Genomic DNA, 21,531 nt, shown 5'->3' with positions numbered 1-21,531 from the left:
AGGGGTAGGGCACAAGGCAGAGGTGGCCCCTGAGCCCTGTTCTTGTTGTCTCTCGGTTCTCGGGAGGGAAAGGTTCCTGGCCCACAGGCTTGAGGCTCACGTGCAGCTGTGCTTCTGTTCTTTCTCTGGCTTTGACTGCAGTGACAAAGAACAATGTCTTTATGCCATCAAGCTTCTGCGAACCTTCAGCAGGAAACTCCGACTCAGAACCAGGTGAGGATCCTGACCTGCTGTCTGTCTGCAGTACAGGGAAGAGCCACCCGTGGAGAGAATGCTGGGAGCTGCCGGGCTGGGCGGGCTGGGCTGACTGCATGTTCCCACCCTCCTTTACAGGCAAAGGGATCTCCTCCCTCATCCTTCCCTAGATGGCTTCTTGCATTGCACAGTCGTGATTTGGCGTTCTAGATAACTGGGGGGAAGATTTTGTGTGTGGAGCAGTGTAGGGAACTTTGTTTCCTTTGCAGACCTGTGAATCGCCTTTGAAACATCAAATAGTGTCTATGGGCACAAGTTATTTCTCTCCGTTCCCCCCCCCCCCTCGACCTTTCCCTCTGCACTTACGTTCAAGTTAGAAATAGGTTGGTGAAAGGCTTAACCGATTCTTTCATTTGGGCAGTGGTGTCATTTTGGTGTGCCAGGGAGAAAAGATATATTCACTTGAGAGACTGGAAATGCATAATGAACAAATAAGTAACCCAGTTGGCTTTATAAAAAGCTGGTAGGGAAAGTTTGTGATGATCAGGCTGTGTTGGTTAGGTGTTGCTTGAAAACTGGGTACTCTGCAACATTTTTTTGAGGGGGAGGGAGCAGTGCTTTATTTAATACTGCAGGAAAACAGCCAGACCTTTCTCAAGTCAGTATTAAATCTTTGCTTAACAAACAGTAGCCAACTTTGGGGAAAGCTTCCATCCTTTATTTGTACCCACTGAGTGATCCCCCCCCCCCCAAATAGAATCATAGAGTTGGATGGGGCCACCACGGTCATCTAGTCCAACCCCCTGCATAATGCAGGAAAGTCACAACTACCTCCCCTCCACACCCCCAGTGACCCCTACTCCATGCCCAGAAGATGACCAAGATGCCCTCCCTGTCACGAGCTGCCAAAGGTCATAGAATCAGCATTGCTGACAGATGGCCATCTAGCCTCTGCTTCAAAACCTCCAGGGAAGGAGAGCTCACCACCTCCCAAGGAAGCCTGTTCCACCGAGGAACCGCTCTCACTGTTAGAAAATTCTTCCTAATGTCTAGACGAAACGCTTTTGATTTAATTTCAACCCGTTGGTTCTGGTCCGACCTTCTGGGGCAACAGAAAATACATTTCTGCATTATTCTAAATGTAGCTTAATCAATTTTTGTCAAAGAAATCTGGAGAGCACCGTAGCCCGTCAGGGTCTTTGTGGCAGTTAGTGGTAGTTGAATAGGTTGATGTTGTTTTCCACTTAGGGAATTATTCGCAAAGCGTCATAACTCACTCCCCCAGATGAAGCCCCAAGTGTCCTCTGGTTGTCTGTTAGGGTCGGGGCAAAAGTTATCTGGTGTGGCCAAGCTTCGGGAGTGACTTGTTCGTTGAAAAGAAACATGCCCCCCCTTTCGAGATCTGTGAGAAGTAATCAGCATGACTTGCTTGCTGACCAGAGAGAGCAAGCAGAGAGAGGCTCCGGTGCCTTTGGACAGCAGCTCAAAGAGCAGAAGGCAGTGGGGGGCTAGGGTGGGGTAGTCCTAGGAATCTCCTCCCCCTCCTGTGCAATCTGACTTTTTTTTTGCTGTGGATTCCAGAGGAAAAGAGCACAGGATTCCGACTCAAGCCACCCACCCTTATCCACGGCCAGGCGCCCAGTGCTGGTAAGCAGCCCCTCTCCCCGAGGCCGAGGGAAACACATGTGTGAAATGGTGGGTGCAGTTCCCTCTCCTGGAGCCCCTCTCGAGGGTGGTACGGCCAAGCACCTCTGCCTGGTAGTACGGCGAGTGGCTCCCGCCTGTCCCCAAAATGGGCCTTTAGGACTGATCCTGCGACAGCAGACGCCGAATGCTAGGAGCCCTTGAAGTCAGCTGAAGGTTTGGGGGGGTCTGGCCTACCCAAGCTCCTGAGAGCTTCAGGAAGTCTTGAAGGGCTCTGGGCCTGCCCCACATCACTTGTCTTCTCTGGCAATTTCCTTGCAGGCCCCTGGCTTGTACCCTCCAAATAAAAAAAAACAAAACCCAGCCCAAAGGCTTTCCTGGGCTGATCTGTGCTGTCAGAGCTGACGTTGCTTGGGGCTGGCCTTCCATGGTTTCCCTGCCAGACAGCACATTTGGTGTGGGGTGTGGGTGCTCAGAATTAGAGGCCCTTTTGTGGAGCTGCTGGTTTGATAGTCCTTCCCCATGGAATCCCAGGAATGAGGTGGAGGCAGTAGAGGTCTTCGCCAGAGAATTCTCAACTACTCATCCCCCACCCCAACCCTTCTCCACTCCAACATGTTCCTGGATTCTTTTGAGGAAATGAACCACACTTAAGTCTTACTATATCAGCACCGTTTTGGTGCAACCCCCAGACCACAAGGACTGTTCAAAACAGGTTTGAAACCGAGGCGTGAGAGAAAAACTAGGCTGCTGTTCCACTTGGTGGGGAACCGGCTTCTTCTCCCGCGTCTGCAGTCGAGAAGGCCCGGTAAACCCTCACTTCCCTTTCCAGGTGTCCCCAGCCAGAAACCGAAAGAACAGCAAAGAAGTGTGTTACGCCCGGCTGTGTTACAGGCCCCGCAGCCGAAGGCATTCTCGCAAACAGGTCAGTGGTAGGCCACGCCTCTGTTTGGGGTACGTTTTCGCTTTATAAACCCCTCAAAGTGGCTGTCGATAAATTCAAGTGCCGAATAATGCCACAGTCCGGGAAAAGGTCCCTCAAAGCATTGAGCAGCATGAGAACCTCAAGGTAACAAGGCAGTCACTGGCTTGGAAAGGCCTTTCAGAGTAAGCATCTTTTCAAGTTACACTACGAGGAGTGCACCTGTCACGACTCCCAGACTTTGAGGTTCAACACCAGCGTTCGAAAGGCCTTTGCATGATTTTCCGCCACTGGAATACCCGGCGTTGGTGGTCCCTCTAACAATGCCAGCCGGCTGACCTTAGAACCTCTGCAGGTTCATGTGGGTGGGGACTTCGTGGAAGTTCAATGCACCTTAATTCAGTGCAGTGGGTGCCCTGGTGGGAAGGGGGGAGGGTCGCAGCCGGCAGTCATATTGTGTGTGTTTGTGGAGAAAGCTTTTCCTTTAAGTACATTCATGTGTTGTTTGGGGAGTGGCTGGAGCTGAGAGGTTGCGCACATGCCTTGCGTCCAGGTTTTGTTTTTTTAAAAGTTACTTGGGAGAGAAGCCTCTCCCCTTTGCCTGAGAGCCTGGCAAACCACTTCCAAGCTTCTGACTCTGTGTAATGAAGCTTCTCGTGTTCCCGAGCAAAAACTTCTGCGGAGCTTTTTTAGCCAGCGGGGCATGGCTAGGTTTGCCAACCTCCGGTGGTGGCTGGAGATCTCCCGCTATTACAACTGATTCCATGCAATAGAAATCAGTTCCCTCGGAGAAAATGGCGGCTTTGGTAATTGGACTCTGTGGCATTGAAGTCGCTCCCTTCTCCAAATCCCGCCATCCTCAGACTCCACTCCCAAAGTCTCCAACCCGGAGCTGGCAACCCTCGGCAAGGCTCATTTGTGGAGCCCTTCCTTGGCATGCAGAATGTCCCGGGTTCAGTCCCTGGCATCTCCCCTTAAAAGCATCTCAGGTGGCCCGGGCTTGGAAGGCCGTTTCCTGGCCTGAGGTTTTGCAGAGCTGCTGCCAGGCTGAGGAGATAATACCAGCTGGATGAACCAGCCGTATAACTCGGCTTCATACTTATCGATTGCCTTGATTTTCTGCCTTTTCTCCCACGGAAGGCCCTACAAGCCAAGTCATGCCACCTATAATACGCTAGGCTTCTGTGTCATCTGCGGGAAGCGTCAGTTGAACGCAGGCAGTCTCTGTGGGGTGCTCGCCTGTATTTTTAGGCTAATTTGGTACAGCCGGATGTCCGTGCCAGACTGTCGAACATGTTGACTGGTACCGAGACCGAGTCGCTCACCATTAGCCTTTGGACACACACCCCTTAGCCCCGAGCAGGGAGTGTGGTGGGCAGAGGGTGGGGCCCTACGCAGCCTGGGGCGGTGGGCTTCATCCCTTCGAATACCAGTGGAGAGAATCGCCCTTCCCAACCCCGCTTGGAGCTGAGTTGGTGAGAGTGATGGTTAACAGAACAATAAGCGCCCGGTTCTCCGGTGGAACCACAAGCTTGGGTTTTGGGTTCAAATCCCTGCACAACCATGAACTTGCAGGGTGGCTTTGGGAAAACCGTTTGCAGGTGCGTGCTCTCCCTCAACATCCAGTCTGTAAAATAAGGCGTGTTGGTCAGTGTGTGGCTCTGAAGCGCTGGGTACTGTTGCAGTGTTAGCCGAGTGGGAATAATGACCTCAGAAAGGTCATTCTCCTGTCAGCTGTCACCCACCCTTGGCTGTGTGGAGATATCACAGCACTGTGTGCGTGGCTCTCACAGTGAGATTTTGGCAGGCGTGTGGGTGGCACAGTTGCCAGTAATCAGGAGCCCGAGGGGGCAGAAGGCTTGCCGGCAATTCCCGTGGCAAGCTGGCAGGAGCTGGCACGGGGCCCGCTTAGAAGGGTTTGCGCGGCCACGCTCCAGCCGCTGACTGGCTCTGCCGCTGCTTGTTTTAGTTCCGACCAGCGGGACCAATGGCGTTAGCATCCCCTCCAACCCTGTGGCAGCCACATCCGAGCCCATGAGTAACACGACACCGAAATCTCCAGACTCGGAGGAAAAGGTCAGTCTACGGCGTGATTCTGAGGAACCTGCGGAAGCAGGGGCGCGTGGGTGTCTGCGTTTCTTGTGTTCTCGCAGTTTGGCAGCTCCAGTTGGTTTGCAGTATGAGGACTCCTTTGTAAGAAGCGCAGTAAAAATAAACAGGAGACTTGAGGCACCTTAAAGATTACCTAAGTTCTATTTAGGCTTAAGCTTTGTGGAAAGTGTTTCCTAATCGCTATGAAGAGACCAGCGAAAGGCAGAGGGGAGCCTCCGGAAGTCACTGAGACCCCCTTCCTTCTCTCTCCTTAGGATAACACCTGCCAGAAAGCGGAGCCTCCCCACTCTGCCGAGGCTGAGAAATGCAAAGCGGCTGAGCAGAACGCCCAGCAGTCGTTTGTTTTTGGGCAGAACCTGAGAGACCGAGTGAAGGTACCTGAGCCGCTGCTTGCGGTGAGCCGAACGCGCTTGGCTCAGGCCTCTTCGCTTGCGTTGCCGCATCCTGCAGAAAACCTTGAGCAGGGTTGTCAGTAATCCTGTCAAATCTGTCCTTTTAATTGAAAAGTTCTGTGCCACACAATCTGAATTTTGTCCCAATATAATCCAGATTCCTCAGTGCCTTCAAATAGTTGAAACGGCAGCAATTCACATGTTTAAAAATCTAGCATGATTTCTTTAGCGTTCTTGACTGTTTCCTGTCATTTTGTTTTGTTTCCGCTCTACTCAGGGCCCCTGGCAACTCCTCGTGCCCTGGAGATGCCGGCAGGCGTTGCTTGAGGGCTCTCCTGCACCGCTTTTGCAATCCTGAGGGCCGGGGACCCACTGGTTGCCTCAGGAGAGCCAGTCCTGGGTCCAGCATTGCCTTCCCTCTGCCCCTGCTGAGCTGCAGCTCCTACCTAAGACCTTTTGCCCCAGCAGAGGTTCTTGCCAAAGCTCATTCATTCCTGAAAGAATTCGCCTGTGTTCTGGTTGAACCTGGCAGTTTTAGCGTGATCTTTGCCCCACTCTTTCTTTATGGAGTTTGCGGGTAGCACGCACGGTCATCGCCCCCTCTTTTTTTATCCTCAACAATCCTGTGAGGTAGGTAAGTCTGACCGATGGTGACTGGCCCAAGGTCGCCCAGCGAGCTTCCATGGCAGAGCGGGGATTTGAACCTGGGTGCCTGAAATTAACGTTGGTGTTGGCAAAGGGAGGATCCCTTACCCATCCCTGGTGCCACCGTATTCAGGAAGTCCCAGAATCTCCAGTTAAATGTTTTTGGAAAGCAGGGGCTGGGGAGGACCTCTCTTTGCCTGAGTCCCACAGAGCCGTTGCCAATCACGGGAGGCCAGGTAGGCCGTTGCCTGACTCAGCGGGAAGCTGCTTTGTGTGTTCCTGAACACCATGCATCTTATCGCAGTTAGGAGATGAAGGGGATGACTCTGCCGACCTGCCGAACGCCCGGCTCCCGAGCTCCGAGACGCCTCCAGCCACCAACTACTTCCTGCAGTACATCAGCTCCAGGTGGGAGTGAACCCTCGCCACGCCCCTCTCTGGGGCTGCTCCTGCGGGCGCCACAGTGCCGTGTTGCCGCAGCCGGGGCGGGGGGTGGGGAGGTTGAGGCGCATAGACCCCCTGGCCTAAAAAGAGCATTCCTCTCTCTCTCTCTCTCTCTCTCTCCAGCACAGAAAACTCGACACACAGCAGCGACACCTCCAGCACCAAGTTTGTGTTTGGGCAGAACATGAGCGAGCGGGTTTTGGTGAGTGTTCTCCGCCTCTGTCCTCCACTTTGTTCCTCCGCCTTCTCCCAGGTCACAAAAACAACAGGCAGCCACTTTGGTCCATAATTAACCCTCAAAGCAGAAGCCACGGGGACAGCCAGACGCGTACTGAGAGGTGTATCCTGTCGAATGGTTGGTTTTGCTTTCGGTCCCTGCTGACTTTTGGGGGGAGAAGAGAAGAGTTGGTTTTTAGATGCCGACTTTCTCTACCATTTGAGACTCAAACCGGCTTACAATCACCTTCCCTTCCCCACAACAGGCACCCTGTGAGATAGGTGGGGCTGAGAGAGAATAGAACTGTAACTTGCCCAAGGTCACCCAGCTGGGCTTCGTGCGTAGGAGTGGGGAAACAAATCCAGTTCACCAGATTAGCCTCTGCCGCTCATGTGGAGGAGTGGGGAATCAAACCTGGTTCTCCAGATCAGAGTCCACTGCTCCAAACCACCGCTCTTAACCACTGCACCAGCGAGCAGCCAAATATGGGCCCCGATGGAGTCCTCCTGACTCCCCCACTGACCTGCCAGAACTGCTCTGCCTTGCCCTCTTAAGGAGTCTGGTTGCCTGCAGCCTTCCAAGGTCTCCACCTGGCACATACCACCTACCTGGCTTTCTCAACCCTCGGAGGGGCTTCTCTCTCCCTCTTTCAGTTCACCCACTGCTGCCCCCAGGCCTTTGTAGGAGTTGCGTGCTGAGAGGACCTGGGCTTCCAGCTTCCCTTCATTGCCGTTCTAAGACCTTGCCTTGTGCTTGCATCTTCTGCTATCCAGCGCCTTATCTATCTATAGATGCTACTTTTCTGCCCCCAAGCAACCAGGTTGGTTTCCCCACTCTACTCCTCCACACAAAGCCAGCTAGGTGACCTTGGGCTATTCACAGCTCTCTCGGAGCTCTCTCAGCCCCACCTACCTCACGTGGGGAAGGGAAGGTGATTGGAAGCTAGTTTGATTTTTCCTTAAGTGGTAGGGAAAGTCGGCATATAAAAACCAACTCTTCTTCTTCGTCTTGTTGGGGAGACGAAAGATAGAGCAGGGTTCTTTTGGGGAGTGGGAGTGCCAGAACATTGAGGAGCTCTTTCCGTCTCTGCTGCGTGGCCCTGTTCCTGACTGCGCTTTAGGTGGGCAGACGCCCCTCCTGGCTCTGGCCCACAAAAACCTCTGCCGTGGACTATGTCAGTCCTTTGACTTTGCCCCGAGACCTTCCCTCATCTTGGATGCAACAGACAAGCTGAGCTTTTTGAGGAATGTGTTTAAATTCATGTTTACGTAATTTGATTTACGTTTCTGTGCCATTCCCCCTCATTGCTCAAAGCAATAAAAGCAAACCACAGTAAAAACTAGCCAGAAACCTTGACATATTATAACACTAAGACAACTAAATGCCGCTGACACCAAGTTGAGAAAAAGCAGCTTAAAAAAACAACCCGGGGTCTCTGCCATGGCTGTTTCCTGCAGGTTGTCATAATTTGCCTGGCAGCGGGGGAAGGGAGGGGTGTGCTCCGAGCTTCAGACCTTGACACCTGCTCCTTTCCTCCCTCTGCAGAGCCCGCCCAAACTGAGCGAGTCTGGCACAGACAGTAACAAGGAGAACACCGCCGGCGACTCTGGCTCTGAATCCTCTTCGCAGGAAGCCACGCCGGAGAAAGGTAAATGCTCAAACGAGGGGCCTTCCGTTTGCCTTCAAACCCAGGCCTGTTCGGCTGATCCCACAGAAGCCTCTGGCTCCCCGTTTCGGGACCGCTTCTGCCTACTCAGCAACTCTGGGCACTGTCCTGGCTGCAGTTGCCAGAAACGCTGAACCGAGATGTGGTGAGCCTCGCTGATGGCTAACAGAAGGCCAGGCAGGCCCCAAGATTGAAAGGACCAGCTCTTGACATTAAAGCCCCTTCCCGAGAAGCTTGTGGGATTCAGAAGGGGAGGAAGAGAAACAATCATTGGGGAGATGGGGAGAGGAATCAGGGTTCATTCCGGTTTAGTTTCAGTCTAGGAGGAGGACTGCTTGCTCGACGGTGGGATTTGGTGCCACATAGGGGCAGCAGGGGAGCCCTCAAGTCCGTCTAGCCCAGCCCCCCTGCTCCGTGTGGGGAATCCATAGGGCCGGAGGAATCTTCTGCCGGAGGAGGAACGATGGTTGTGGGCCAGGCTGCGTCAGGCAGGAGGGCATCGAACGGAGGCTGAGGTGGTGTTGCCAGAGAAAGAGACTTGTTAAAGGATTGCCCAGCCCAGTTCTTTGTATTGCTGCTCCAGAGACTCGGCCTTCCTACAGTGCTTGGTCTTATGCCAGTTATAGGGCAAAACCCATAGTTGTAGAATAAGATGAGCACCTTTGCTGCTGCCTTCCGTTTTTCTTCCCTTTGCTCGGGGCAGATGGTGGTCAAGGGCTGTCTGATCTGCATTCTTCACTTTCTCACTGCATTTCTTTTATCAGTATCTTCTTGCGTCAGGTTTGGCCCAAGAGCCAGAAATTTAGGAAGCAAAGCATTGAGGGGGGGAGGGGGTGTGTGAAAATGTTGTTAAGAGCTTTGTAGCATTCGGGTGGGGGGCTCCCCCCAAAAAAGTAATCTTGCAAAATTTTGTTCAGCCAATAACATTTCAGAGTCACTGGCTGAGTCTGCCGCTGCCTACACGAAAGCTACTGCCAGGAAGTGTCTGCTGGAGAAAGTGGAAGTGATCACGGGGGAGGAAGCGGAGAGCAACGTCCTGCAGGTGAGGCGGAAGCTCATCCCTGGTCGTCCCGCAGGAGGCGGCCTCCCTCCTCTAGAGAGAGTGAAGCGTGGGACTGATTGAGGGGCTCCTGAGCATTGTCAAGGGGCTGGCACTCCATTAGGACTTGGGAGGCTTGCAAGCCCAGCATGCCTGCCTGAAGGGGCCCTGAGTTCCAGGACTTCTTTCTCTGGCACAAGGAGGAAAGTGCCCTTGCTGGTGGAAAGGGTCCGCGGAATCCAGCTTCTGGCCTCCTAACAAACCTGATGAGGCCATGAAAGGTTGAAGGAGCTGGGTATGGTTAGCCTGAAGAGAAGAAGACTGAGAGGGGATAGGATGACCATCTTCAAGTACTTGAAGGGCTGTCATAGAGAGGAGGGTGCCAAGTTATTTTCTGTTGCTCCAGAAGGTCGGACCAGAACCAACGTGTTGAAATTAAATCAAAAGAGTTTCTGTCTAGACATTAGGAAGAATTTCCTAACAGAGCGGTTCCTCAGTGGAACAGGCTTCCTCGGGAGGTAGTGAGCTCTCCTTCTGTGGAGGTTTTTAAGCAGAGGCTAGATGGCCATCTGTCAGCAATGCTGATTCTATGATGAGAGGGAGGGCATCTTGGCCATCTTCTGGGCATGGAGTAGGGGGTAACTGGGGGTGTGGGGGGGAGGTAGTTTGGAATTTCCTGCATTGTGCAGGGGGTTGGATTAGATGACCCTGGTGGTCCCTTCCAACTTTATGATTCTAACCCAGCGCTGCCGGCCTCCTGGCTGAGGGGCCTTCTTGTGCCTCCTCCTCCTCCATGAATGCCCTCAACATGGGAGCTCCTTCTTATGTTGCAGATCCAATGCAAGCTGTTTGTCTTTGACAAGACCTCCCAGTCCTGGGTTGAGAGGGGCCGGGGGCTCCTGAGGCTGAACGACATGGCATCCACTGATGACGGGACGCTGCAGTCGCGCCTGGGTAAGGTCACAGCGGGGAGCCCGGTGGGTGGGTCATGGCCGGCTCAGCAGGAGACCAGGGGGCATCCCTCTGCCTGGGAGTCTTCACCAAGGGCTATCCGGGTCCTGCAGCTGAGCAGCCGGGAGAGGAATTCCAACCTGGCTGCAGAGCAGGCCAGGCCAGCCAGGAAGTCCCCCATGGTCTTTTTCTATTGGCCAGCCTGCCCACCCAGTGGTGTGTCCAGCTGCAGCCTCGTCAGTGGGCCAGGCAAGCCCCATTGAGCAGGGGAGCTGCATGGCAGGAGGCAAAATGTTCCACTCCAGGGGCGAGGCCCAAAAGCCAGGGCTGGGGGGCAAGGAGAAGGCCTAAGAAATACGCTTGCAAAACGTGAAGAGCAGGGAGGGAGGCCGGATCATCTGGGGTTCCTCTTGGGCAAGCAGCCGCTGTTGTGCAGAGAGCCTGGAAGCCCGGTGCAAGAGGAAGGCGTTGTGTGCTCCCAAGCGGAAGAGGGTGGGTGAGGGGGGCCCTGGCCGTGTCTCAGGCATCGCAGATGGTGTGCCTGGGCTTTGCTGGCTTAACCTGCTCTGTTCTCGCCCCTGCCCAGTCATGAGGACCCAGGGCAGCCTTCGGTTAATCCTGAACACCAAGCTCTGGGCACAGATGCAAATTGACAAAGCCAGCGAGAAGAGCATCCGGATCACCGCCATGGACACGGAGGACCAGGGAGTCAAGGTGTTCCTCATCTCGGTAAGAGGGCCACTCTGGCAGCTTCTCATCCTGACACGTCTCCTGGCTGTCGGAGCGGGTCGTTTTCTCCTTCCCTGGAAACAGGTTTTTGTCTTTTCCACTGAGGTTTTCTTGGGAGTTTTTCTTTTTAAAGTATGGCTTTGTGGCTGGCACTAGGCAACGCCTCTTGTGCAATCACAGCACCGGTTCCCAGCACACAGTTTTCCCTTGACACAGGAGGCTCTTTGCCTCCAGGGGGAGCTTCCCTCTGCTGGAGGAAGGCGACACTGGGTGGTGATAGGGATCTGTGGAGTCCAGCCCAGTGACTGCTGGGGTGGGGCAAGGTTGGCCTTTGTTGAGCATCGCCCCTCTGGGGTGGGCGGAATCCGTCCTCTGTCTCCTGATGGGGGCCAGCCAGAAGCCAAGCAGAGCACCAAGCAGAGTGGCGCCTCCTCCATACCTGGCTGTTGGAGGTAGGCCTCCTCCAGACAGGGAGTGGAGTGCCGGGGGCCTTTTGTTCGGACTGGCCCAGTCACAGTGAAAAGGACTGCGCCAAAGCAAAGGTGTCCCTCTTGTCCAGGCCCCCCACCATCCATTTGCCTCTGGGCAGCTGACCGGCCGGAGCCCGGCCCTGTTCTCTGGGGTGCAGGACAGATTCTGCTTGGACACGGAGGTCCTGTTTGGCTTCCCCGGAGGAACAGCTGCTTAACGGCTTCTCTTTCCCCATGAATTTCCACCGGCCCCCTTGTAAAGGCTGCACCAAGCTCCCTGGCATTCTGTCGCATCCCCTAGGCTGGGGAAAAGTTTCTGATCTCAAATGGGTTCTCACTTTCGGAACCACAGGCAAGTTCTAAAGACACGGGGCAGCTCTACGCTGCTTTGCACCACCGGATCCTGGCCTTGCGGAGTCGCGTGGAGCAGGAGCAGGAGGCCAAAAGCTCCGCCCCGGAGCCAGAGGTCACCCAGTCGAATGAGGAAGACAGCGACGACGACGACGGCATGGCCCCTTCTGGATCACCGGGGAGTGGTGAGCAGTCCTCCCAGGGAAGGGTCCCTGCACTGTTACGGGGGAGCTCCTGGAAATGAAAAGTTTCCAGAAAATGCAAAGCCACAGAGGGGAGGTTTTCCCCCCCGTCCTACCCCACAAGAAACAGGGTGGGGAGGGGATGGAGCTAGATGAAATCTTTTCTTGTCAAGCATAAACTTTTTTATTTATTTAGCTTTGACAGCCTAAAAGGTGGCACTGAGAATGGTGCTCGTGAGCAACTGGGTACTCTCTGGGCAATTCACGCCCCCCCCCCTTGACTTTCTGCCCACCCCTGAGGTGCTGCCGCCTCATTTTCTCTGTAGAGCTGGAAAACGTGCAGAGGACGATGACCAAGATGTGGAAAAGGCATAAAGAGTCTGGGGCTTTTCAGTCTAGAAAAGAAACGGCTAAGCAGGGAAACGTGACTGAGGTTTATAAAATGTTGTACGGGTTAAAAAAAAATTTTTTTGTCCTTCTCCCATAATACTAGAATTCAAGGAAGAGGCTGGAGCAGAGAAAGGGGTCACAATTGGTGGTTCTTCACTCAGGCCATTTATGCAGGGTCAATTTTGAGGCTGGCTCAAAGCTCTTTTTTAAAATGCGACCTTTAAAATGCATATTCACCGTCCCAATGCAGAAGAAGAAATTCCACACACACCCCACTCGTCCTTCGTTTCCATAGCTGTTGTGCGGCTCTGATTTTGCATGCTTCCTTGAGGGGATTCTTCGGGGGCAGAGCCAAGCACAAAAGGTCGTGTTAAAGGGGCTCTTAATAAATGTGAAGCAGGTCACTTCCTGAATGACACTTCAGCATGGAAAAACTAAAAAAAATATGCGGGGCACTTCAGCCTGTGTGTGTGTGTTAAGTGCCGTCAAGTCGCTTTCGACTCATGGCAACCCTATGAATGAAAGTCCTCCAAAATGTCCTATCTTTGACAGCCTTGCTCAGATCTTGCAAATTGAAGGCTGTGGCTTCCTTTATAGAGTCCATCTCTTGTTGGGTCTTCCTCTTTTCCTGCTGCCCTCAACTTTTTCTCGCATGACTGTCTTTTCCTGGGACGCGCTAATTACCAAGCATAAACGGCCTATGTGATTGGATTGTGAAATTCCCAGCCATTGATGCTGAGATGTTCAGGTGGCTTTAAATTACATTTTTGGAGGAGAGGACCATCCGTGGCTACTTGCCATGATAAGGAACAACAACCTCCACACCCAGAGGCAGTACTCGATCGTCTTTTCAGTTTAAAGATTTGTTTTTTGTTAATTTTGGAAGTAGCTTTGTGTAGCAGAACGGAAGTATTTTAATCGAGAAACTAGCAGATGAATGTTCTAAGCAAGGCAGTGACCAGCTTCTGTGGCCTGGAGTGGACCGGGAGGAGGGACCCACGAGGGGCAGGGGTGAGGGGCTGTGTCCAGCAGAATGCTGCAAATGCCCTTTTGCAAAGCTGGAGATTTCACAAGGCGCCTTGTGTCCCCTGCAGGTCCCCCCAACGAAGGCGACGGACAAACGGGTGGGAGCACATAGCGGCCATGAGCCCCCCCACCCCTCGCCTGGACGGAGCTGCAGCAGCCAAGACCTTCTGGAGGAATGTCCCGCGCCAGGCCAGCGGTCAAGGCACCGAGACGTGTAAACTGTGCATCCCTGTTCTGGTTTTTTTTGTGTTGGATTTTTTTGGGAGCTGGATCGGTTGATGATTCCATATTAAAAAAAAAAAAAACAGAAAAAAAACAGCAACAGACTTTGGACAAAATTCGCTGGATGCGGTTTGGGGACACCTATGCTCATCATATTGATGAGCGGGAAGAAATACCCTCTCCCCACCCTGCACTTGCTACTAATTGTTAAGGCATCGTGAGACTCACCGGGGCCTGTTTGTGGGCTCTCCTGGCTCTCCTCCCCACCACGGAACCTTCCAGTGCCGCCGTGCCCCCCCCCTTGCGTCGCTCTCTCCCAGCCCTCCCCCTCCCCAGCCTGGGTCCGGTCTCTCCCACCGCCGGCTCTCCTGTGGATTGCAAACTGCAAGACTCTGCGTCGCCCCTCGCATCTTTCAACTTCCAACCTCAAGGAACTTTGCGGATGCCTGGAAGGGCCGCTTGCCCGACGGGCCATGGTCTGTGTTTTGATTCCCCCCCCCACACACACAGATTAAAAACAAGATCTGGACAGCTGTTTCCTGAGCTTGGAAGAGACTTTCAACGCGGGTGGGAGTGTGTGCTAACAGCCCCTTCCTTTCTCTTGTTATTATTTGGGACTTCTTATTGTGACAATAACTTTTTTTTATTTTAGTTTTGTATAAGATACTCTAGTGTGATGAGCAAGTGAGCGCCCTGCTGTTTTGTACTATTCTTTTCTGTTACTATTTAAGGGAGAGGCAAGCCACTCTAGATGTGTGTGTCCCACGCACACAAAACAGGTGTTAACGTACCAGGCTGTGTGTTGTTCCTGCCTAGTAACCTCCCAATCTTGCCATGGTGCTTATACGGCTGAGTAGGACACAGCTGTCTTGTCTTTTCAAGAACGCGCAGAGGCTACCACGGTGAAACGGGGCCAGCTGCTGAAACACACCAACGCCCCCCTCCTCTCACTCCCAGCCTGGGCCCTTGGTCAGCAAGGGGCTTCCGTTTGTGCCTGAATTGGAGCCCGTCCCCAGGCAGGGAGGCGAGACACCCCCACGGCCCCGCTGAACCTTTCTGCCGTCCTCCTTCTCAGAAGGTGTGGGCCTCTGAAGACTCGTGGGCAGGCTTGGTCTTGGCCACCCAAATCAGCCCTGAGGTGTTGGCAGCATTTTTTCAGGCAAAGCCCCCCACCCCATGCAGCAGGCACTCGCCAGGGCTGTGGGAGGGAGGGCATCTTCAGCCCTCTGGCGTCAGCGGGGGAGAAGCCCTTGCAAGGGCACGTGCAGGCCTCTCCTGCTGGATCCTGGCCGCCCACCTTTGCCAATGGCGTGTCCAGTCCCAAACCAAGGCTATAACGCGCGCAGTCCCATTCTGCTCAGAAACGGTCCGGAAGCAACCTCAGCCGCTGTGTCTTCTGTGTGTGCCTCCCCCCCCCCCGCCATCGTTCAAGTCGGTTTGTTTTGGATCTCCTTTCTTCCCCCCTCCCTGCCCCACCTTGATGAAAGGCATGTGGGGGTGGCCAGGCTTAGCTGTGCCCCCATCTTCTCTAGACGATGTCGGTCTTCAGCAGGCCTCATTTCCCTTTTCAAGAGGCCACCTGGCAGCGAACAAATTCCTCTGGCCGGGCAAAGAAAGAAGGCGGCGGCAGAGCTGGGCTGTATCTGTACATTTTATTTCCTTCTCCAAACCCCCTCTGGTGTTTAATTTGTTTCTTTCCCCACATAGAGGGAAACCAGCCAGCCCCAAAGCAGAAGCAAAGTCTGGCTGGACTGTGAACCTGGGGGCACAGGTTTTGTCAAATATGGTGGGGGGAGCACACTTGCATCAAGGAGATTAAACTGGTGAATTGAAACAGGTGAGGAGGGCATTCTGATGTCTAGTATTTAAATAGGGGAGGGGAGAAGCAAAGCCCCTCAATCAGTTTACTCTGGCATAGCAGGGATGCATTAGGGGTGGGATTTTTTTTGGGGGTCTACTTCCTCTGAACATCTGGGATTGTCATGGGGTTATTTTTAGTATGTTGGCGCATGTGTGAGAGAGTTTGTGGGAGTGACCGTGCGGAAGTTGGCGGGATGCCACTCTTGGGGGGGCCGAGGCGGGGAAGCCCCTGCTAGTTTCCCCGGGACTTTAAATGTTTTGATGTTGAAACAATTCCCCCCCCGCCCCACAGACTTCGTTCTTGTAAACCTGGCAGCTAATTTGGATGTGGCGATTTGAATCCAGCAGGCTGGCCTCGAGCAAAGCAAAGGTGATTACACGTTGATTGGGGAGCAGCCATGGACCCTCCTCTGGGCACCTCGGCCAGTCAGAAAACCCCTCTGGGGGCTTTCTGGGGATGGGGGTGGTGGTCAGATGGGCCAGAAACTATTACCTTTCTTTTCTGCTTCAAGGCGTAGCACCAACTAGCGACAAGTAAAAACCAGACAACGCCGTGTGTTTTGGAAGATTTCTGTACGACGGTCATATCAGATGTATTTGGGAATTACATTAAAACTTGTAACAAAGCATAGCTGCCGTTTCTTCTTTAGAGTGGGGGGAAGCTCTGCTGGTTTTTATTTGGAGCCAACTGTGTACATTTCCCCCCCTCACAGCTACAGGATGTATAGTTGACTATTGATGGCTGCAAAAAGGGATTAGGTAAATACAGGGGAATCTCTCTTAGCCATGAGAGCTGAACTTACACATGCAGAGGCAGCCTACCTTGAAATAGAGCCTATTGGAGCCAGATGGGATTTTGTAAGCCTGACTATAAATCATAAGTGGGTTTTAAATACTTAAGAAAGCTGCAGATGACCAACATAACAAATTAAAAACAAAGCTGCTTGAAAGGGGAAAATCAAAATGTCCACGTTCAGCGAGACGGTGTCCCCTACCACATGCCATGGTACGACTGAGGGAAAGGGGTGGACACCTGGGACATCTGCCTGTACGGTAGGGCTGTGCTGGGAAAGGTTTTGTGCTGCACGTTGGTTGGATTGCCAGATCTGGCTCCCTCCTGCAGTACTTCTGCCTCTACTGATATTTAACCGTTCTCTCCCCCGTTTTGCTCATCTCTAGAGGGACCCTCTAGATTTCTGCACAATTGGAACATACAGTACCCTGATTCCTAGGCATGGCTCAAAGAACGGGGGGCCCTTTTTTTGGGAGGGGGGCCGCATTGAACTACAATCCGCCTGTGGGGCTGAGCATTAAATTAATCACCCAATTTTAGCAATGTCTCAAGCTAATCCAGGGTCGTTGAGAATGAACGGAACTGCACAGCAGACTTTGGCCTAATTATTGGGCGCTTGGGGGACCTTCCATTCCCTCCACTAGAATTATTAACATTTTTATCTCGTCCCCTGCTTGCCCTCCCGCCGGGCTCAGTCTGTGCGACTTAACTTTTCACAAGCAGGAAAAGCACCACTAATTCAAACTAGAGCATCGTGAAACCCCACAACTATGCAGACCGGCTGAATTTATCTTTCCTCTCAACCAATAAGTTTGGTAGGGCTTACTTAAGTGTTTAGGCACAGATTCACAATTGGTGGTGCATCGAAAGATGCCAGGGGGTGCCCCCTGTCCCCCAAACAAGTCTATCCCACTGTGATTATGCCTTTATTGGATCGGTATTGTTTGGGACCAGAAGAGCACAGGGTACAGCTTTTGTTGGTAACTACAAGCTATCGTTATTTTGCAGGCCAATCTGAGTCCTGTTTGCTCAGGAATAAATCCCACCAAATTCAGTATGACAGTTCCTAACTAGGTATGAAGAAGAAGAGTAGGTTTTTATACCCTGCTTTTCTCTACCTCTCAAAGCAGCTTACAATCGCCTTCCCCTCCCCCTAACAGACACCTTGTGAGGTAGGTGGGGCTGCGAGAGTTCGGAGAGAACTGGGACTAGCCCAAGGCCACCCAGCCGGCTGCATGTGGAGGAGCAGGGGAATCAAACCCAGTTCACCAGATTAGAGTCTACCACTCTTAACCACTACGCTGGACTGGCTCTTCTACTCATACAGCAGAGATTGAACTGGTAGAGTCCTGAATGCTCCCCCACAGCAGAGATTCCCTGCAAAACAGAAAATTAGCCCAAGAGGAGGTAAGGTGGTACTCTCATCCACGACAATCCCCTTCTGGACTAATTTTCTGCCTGCAGAGAGTTAACATGGGAGAGCTTCCACGAACAAATAATGTCTTCCTCCTCCACCACCACCTCCTTCTGGTTCCTGGTCTCTGTCCCCTGGGGGCCTGCCCCTCCGCTGCTGCCGTCTTCCACAAAGCACCAGCTGGAGCAATTGGGCTAAAATCGGGGTGGGGGGGGGACGGAGAACAGGTTTGAATCCCTACACTGTCCTGAATGCATGCGGAGTGGCCTTGGGCCAGCCACACTCTGCCTAACCTACCTCTCAAAGCCTAACTGCCACCCCCCTCCCCAGTCTTCTGCCTCTACGACGGGGCTCGGGAGCAACTGCGGAAGGCAGGCCCTGTGGCACCTTCTTCCCTCTAAAGCTTCCAGGCCACCTTGACCATGTCCACGAAGTACTCATCGCTGCTGATGGAGGCACTGATGCCGCTGTAATAGTTCAGGAACTCTTCGGCTGTGACCTGCGAGAGGGGAGGGAGGGGCCATTGCTGCAGGGGGGGCAGGGGGCTTGTTCTAGCTGCAGCCCGTCGCCCCCCTGTGTGGCTGCTGTGCTTGAGAACCTCAGCAGAGGCCTTCAGGCTCAGACCCGGGGCAGGGGACACAACGCAAAGGTCCTTGTCCTGCCCGAGGCCCACCTGCTTAGTGTGCCCCCCACCCCACCCCACCCTGTAGCTGGGCTGGCACATTTTTCCCCTCTTCCAAGAGAAGCTGCTGCCTGGCGCTGCCAGGCCCTGTCCCGCCAGCCGATCTCCTGCCACTCACCTTCCCATCCTTGTCAGGGGAATCAAAGGTATCCAGGAAGGAGCGCAACACCTCCTCCTCTGTCCACTCCCCGCTCTTGAACCTGGGGTGGGCCTGGCTTTGGTAAACCCCTTGGAGGTCCTCCACAGTCACCAAGCCGTCCCCGGTCTTGTCCAGCTTGCGGAACGCCTCTCCGATGACCTCCTTCCTGGCTTCGGACATGGGAGGCTGAGGAGGGGAAAGGGAGGGAGTGTGGCTTTTTCTCAGCTTTGCCTTTCCTCCAGCCCCAGTTCCCGCACTATCGGGGGCTGCTCGCCCTCCATGGCTAAATGGAACCTCCATGAGCAAAGGCAGTGTATCTCTTTACTGCTGATGCAGGGGAGGAAGGCAGTTGCATTTGTCTTGTCCTTGTGGGCCCAGTGGAGCTTTTTCAGTCTGATCCAGCAAGGGCTGCTCCATTTTTTTTTTCCCTGGGTAAGCTAAATTTTTTAAAAAGCCTTATTAATAGCCCTCAATTGTTAACGGCAGCTGCCGATGATGGGGGGGAGGGGGGCTCAGCCCAAGCGAGGCCACCGGCCTCTGTTGCCTCCTCTTGCTGCGGTTTTGGCAAGGACTTCTTCAGCACCACCACTCTCAAGCTGAGAATACGCCTTCGTTTTTTGCATGGCTTAATTTGAATTTCGAATTTGTAAAAATGGGGTGGGGAAATAGAAAAAAACATATGAAATTGAACTCTTTTAAGACAAACACAATTAGAAACTGTGTCGTTGATCTTTCAGAGTTCTTAGAGGAAGACCGCCAAACCTCAAGAACTAACCCAGTTCTCCCCCGTACCAGACAGCAAGACCCCAGAAGCTGCTAGATGCTTTTAAACCAAAGTGTTTCACTCGCTTTGCGCAATTCTTCAGCCCCAAGAGAGCACCTGTGACCCCCAGCCCGCAAAGCACCACTGCACAAAGGATGTGGGGTTAACGCAACATCTGCTTGGAGCCAGTGCGGGCTCTTCATATGTGTTCCTGCCTCCTCAAGGAGGGTCAGCCTGGTGCCCCCTTTCAACCTCTTTCATACCTAGCTCTGCCACCCACGGAGAAGGAAGGATCTTGCGCTCACCTGCAGGGCCTCCAGGAACTCTGTGAAGTCCAGCGTGCCACTCCGGCTCTTGTCGCAGAGGCTGAAAATCTGCTGGGCTTCCTCCTGCTCCAGAGAGAACCCGCCATCCTGGAGACCCTTCAGAAATTCTTCAAAGTCCAAGGGTTTGCTCTTTTCTTCTGCCATGATGCGAAGATGTCTGCAGTCGGTGGGGGGGGGGGAGAATACGAGGAAGAGTTGGGTTTTATATGCCGACTTTCTCTATCACTTAAGGGAGAATCAAACCAACTTACAATCGCCTTCCCTTCCCCACCACAGACACCCTGCGAAGTAGGTGGGGCTGAGAGAGCTCTAAGAGAGCTGTGACTAGCCCAAGGTCACCCAGCTGGCTTCATGTGGAGGAGTGGGGAAACCAACCCAGTTCACCAGATTAGCCTCCGCTGCTCATGTGGAGGAGTGAAGAATCAAGCCTGGTTCTCCAGAGTCTTCATCTCCAAACCACCGCTCTTAACCACTACACCACGTTGGCTCTCGCTGGAGGAGTGGGGAGGGGGTCACAGCCAGCTCTGCCTCCCTAGGGCCACATCAGCTGCTGGGATGGAGGGGCATCCTCCTTTGGTTCCTTGCCCAGACACCCTGCTTTCACTTAACAAAAGTAGGTTTCTGGCCCTCTTGATTGCCCGGCTATACTTGTGGGGGTGATGGCTGCTATGATCTCAGATGTCAGAGGGGGAATCACGCATAAATATTTCCAGTGGTAACTATGAGGGAGATTAAGACTTCTGTATAGGGCATTTCCCCCCTGGACAAGCAGCTGATGAGGGGCACGGTGGCACTCTGTAACGATCGTGCTGTGGGGAAACTGGATGGAGAGAACCTTTTTCTCTCTCTCCTGTAATATTAGGACTTGGGTGGTGGAGAACCAAGGAAATGGACAGGTTAGGGGATTCAGGGCAGACAAAAGGAAAAGTACCCCATGCAACGTTTGAGGGAGAGTTATATAAAGAGTTTAAATAACTGGATAAACCCTGTGGGATTCACTGCCACATGATGTAGTGATGGCCACTAGTTTAGATGGTTCTAAAAGGGGACTAAGATTGATTCATGGAGGAGGAGAAATCCCATCAAGGGCTATTAGACATGAAGGCTAAACAAAGCCTCCATGTTCAGATGCAGCATACCTCTGCTGGGCAAGTGACAGAGGAGGACACGCTCTGTCATGCTGCAATTATGCGCTTCCTGGAGATGCTTATTTTTGGGGGGAAGGAATTCTGGACTAGACAGGCTTTTTGCTTATTCCACCCCCCCACCACTGAAGCAGCCATTAGCACAGCGGAAGGGAGAAGTCAGGGCATGTTGAAAATCCTCCCCCCTTGGAACATCCCCCCCCCCCGACCCACACCTGATAAGCTTCTTAATTCCTGCAGCACCTCTTTCCAGGCACTTGGCTCTGAGCTTCACAACGGCCCTTGTGCCTGCCTCCATGTTGTGATCCTTGGCCCTGAAAAAGGAAAGAAAGCTAGGATTGATTTTGGCCTTTTCGGTCTTCTCTTGCCCCAAAGGATACTCATAAGTTTGATCCGGGTCATTTCCTCTCCCTCCGGAAGGGCTCAGCATCACATGCCTTAAAACATTCAAAATCGAAGTTTAATAAAAAGAATACATGTGGTCTGGTCAAGCATTCAGGCTGAGCAAGAGTACAAAGAAAAAGTGAAAATGTGTGGTTCCCTATCCCTGCACTAGGTACTTATCCTAAATGATGTTAATATAGGGCAGGCCAGCTTTACTTGAATTTGCAGTCATTTAAAGTTCATCATTACCTTAATCCTCTGGGTTGGGTCTTCTCCCCATTGACCCTTGCCATGTGGACAAGATGGAGTCCCTAAGTAAAAGTTCAATCTTTCGTGGCTTGCACTCACAAGTCAAGAGCAAGATGCAAGAGAAAGAGAGAGTGCTTCTTCTCTTTCTCCAGATAATTTATAATCTACCTTGGAGAGCC

The 21,531-nt window shown here is 53.0% G+C and overlaps 2 protein-coding genes across 2 annotated transcripts in view; one reads left to right on the top strand and one right to left on the bottom strand.

The window, feature by feature from the left end:
• Positions 1–13,487, top strand: part of RANBP3 (RAN binding protein 3) — a 29,124-nt gene extending 15,637 nt beyond the window's left edge. The window contains exons 6-18 of the mRNA XM_056867574.1: positions 142–213; positions 1,777–1,842; positions 2,672–2,764; positions 4,731–4,837; positions 5,128–5,247; positions 6,215–6,318; positions 6,478–6,556; positions 8,117–8,219; positions 9,155–9,279; positions 10,110–10,230; positions 10,814–10,956; positions 11,779–11,962; positions 13,444–13,487. Of these exons, the coding sequence (XP_056723552.1) occupies positions 142–213; positions 1,777–1,842; positions 2,672–2,764; positions 4,731–4,837; positions 5,128–5,247; positions 6,215–6,318; positions 6,478–6,556; positions 8,117–8,219; positions 9,155–9,279; positions 10,110–10,230; positions 10,814–10,956; positions 11,779–11,962; positions 13,444–13,487 (1,361 nt within the window). The remainder of the gene's footprint in view (positions 1–141; positions 214–1,776; positions 1,843–2,671; positions 2,765–4,730; positions 4,838–5,127; positions 5,248–6,214; positions 6,319–6,477; positions 6,557–8,116; positions 8,220–9,154; positions 9,280–10,109; positions 10,231–10,813; positions 10,957–11,778; positions 11,963–13,443) is intronic.
• Positions 13,488–18,061: 4,574 nt separating this feature from the next.
• Positions 18,062–21,017, bottom strand: CAPS (calcyphosine). The gene is made up of 4 exons (XM_056845376.1): positions 20,935–21,017; positions 19,554–19,731; positions 18,465–18,671; positions 18,062–18,163 (listed from the first exon to the last, which is right to left on the bottom strand). The coding sequence occupies exons 1-4, from the start codon at positions 21,015–21,017 to the stop codon at positions 18,062–18,064; spliced, it is 570 nt and encodes a 189-aa protein (XP_056701354.1).
• Positions 21,018–21,531: the final 514 nt, after the last annotated feature.

The sequence above is a fragment of the Euleptes europaea genome, chromosome 2 (assembly GCF_029931775.1).
Source record: "Euleptes europaea isolate rEulEur1 chromosome 2, rEulEur1.hap1, whole genome shotgun sequence".
NCBI lineage: Eukaryota > Metazoa > Chordata > Lepidosauria > Squamata > Sphaerodactylidae > Euleptes > Euleptes europaea.
Note: the sequence above shows the minus strand (reverse complement) of the source record. Positions and strands in the feature narration are given on the sequence as shown.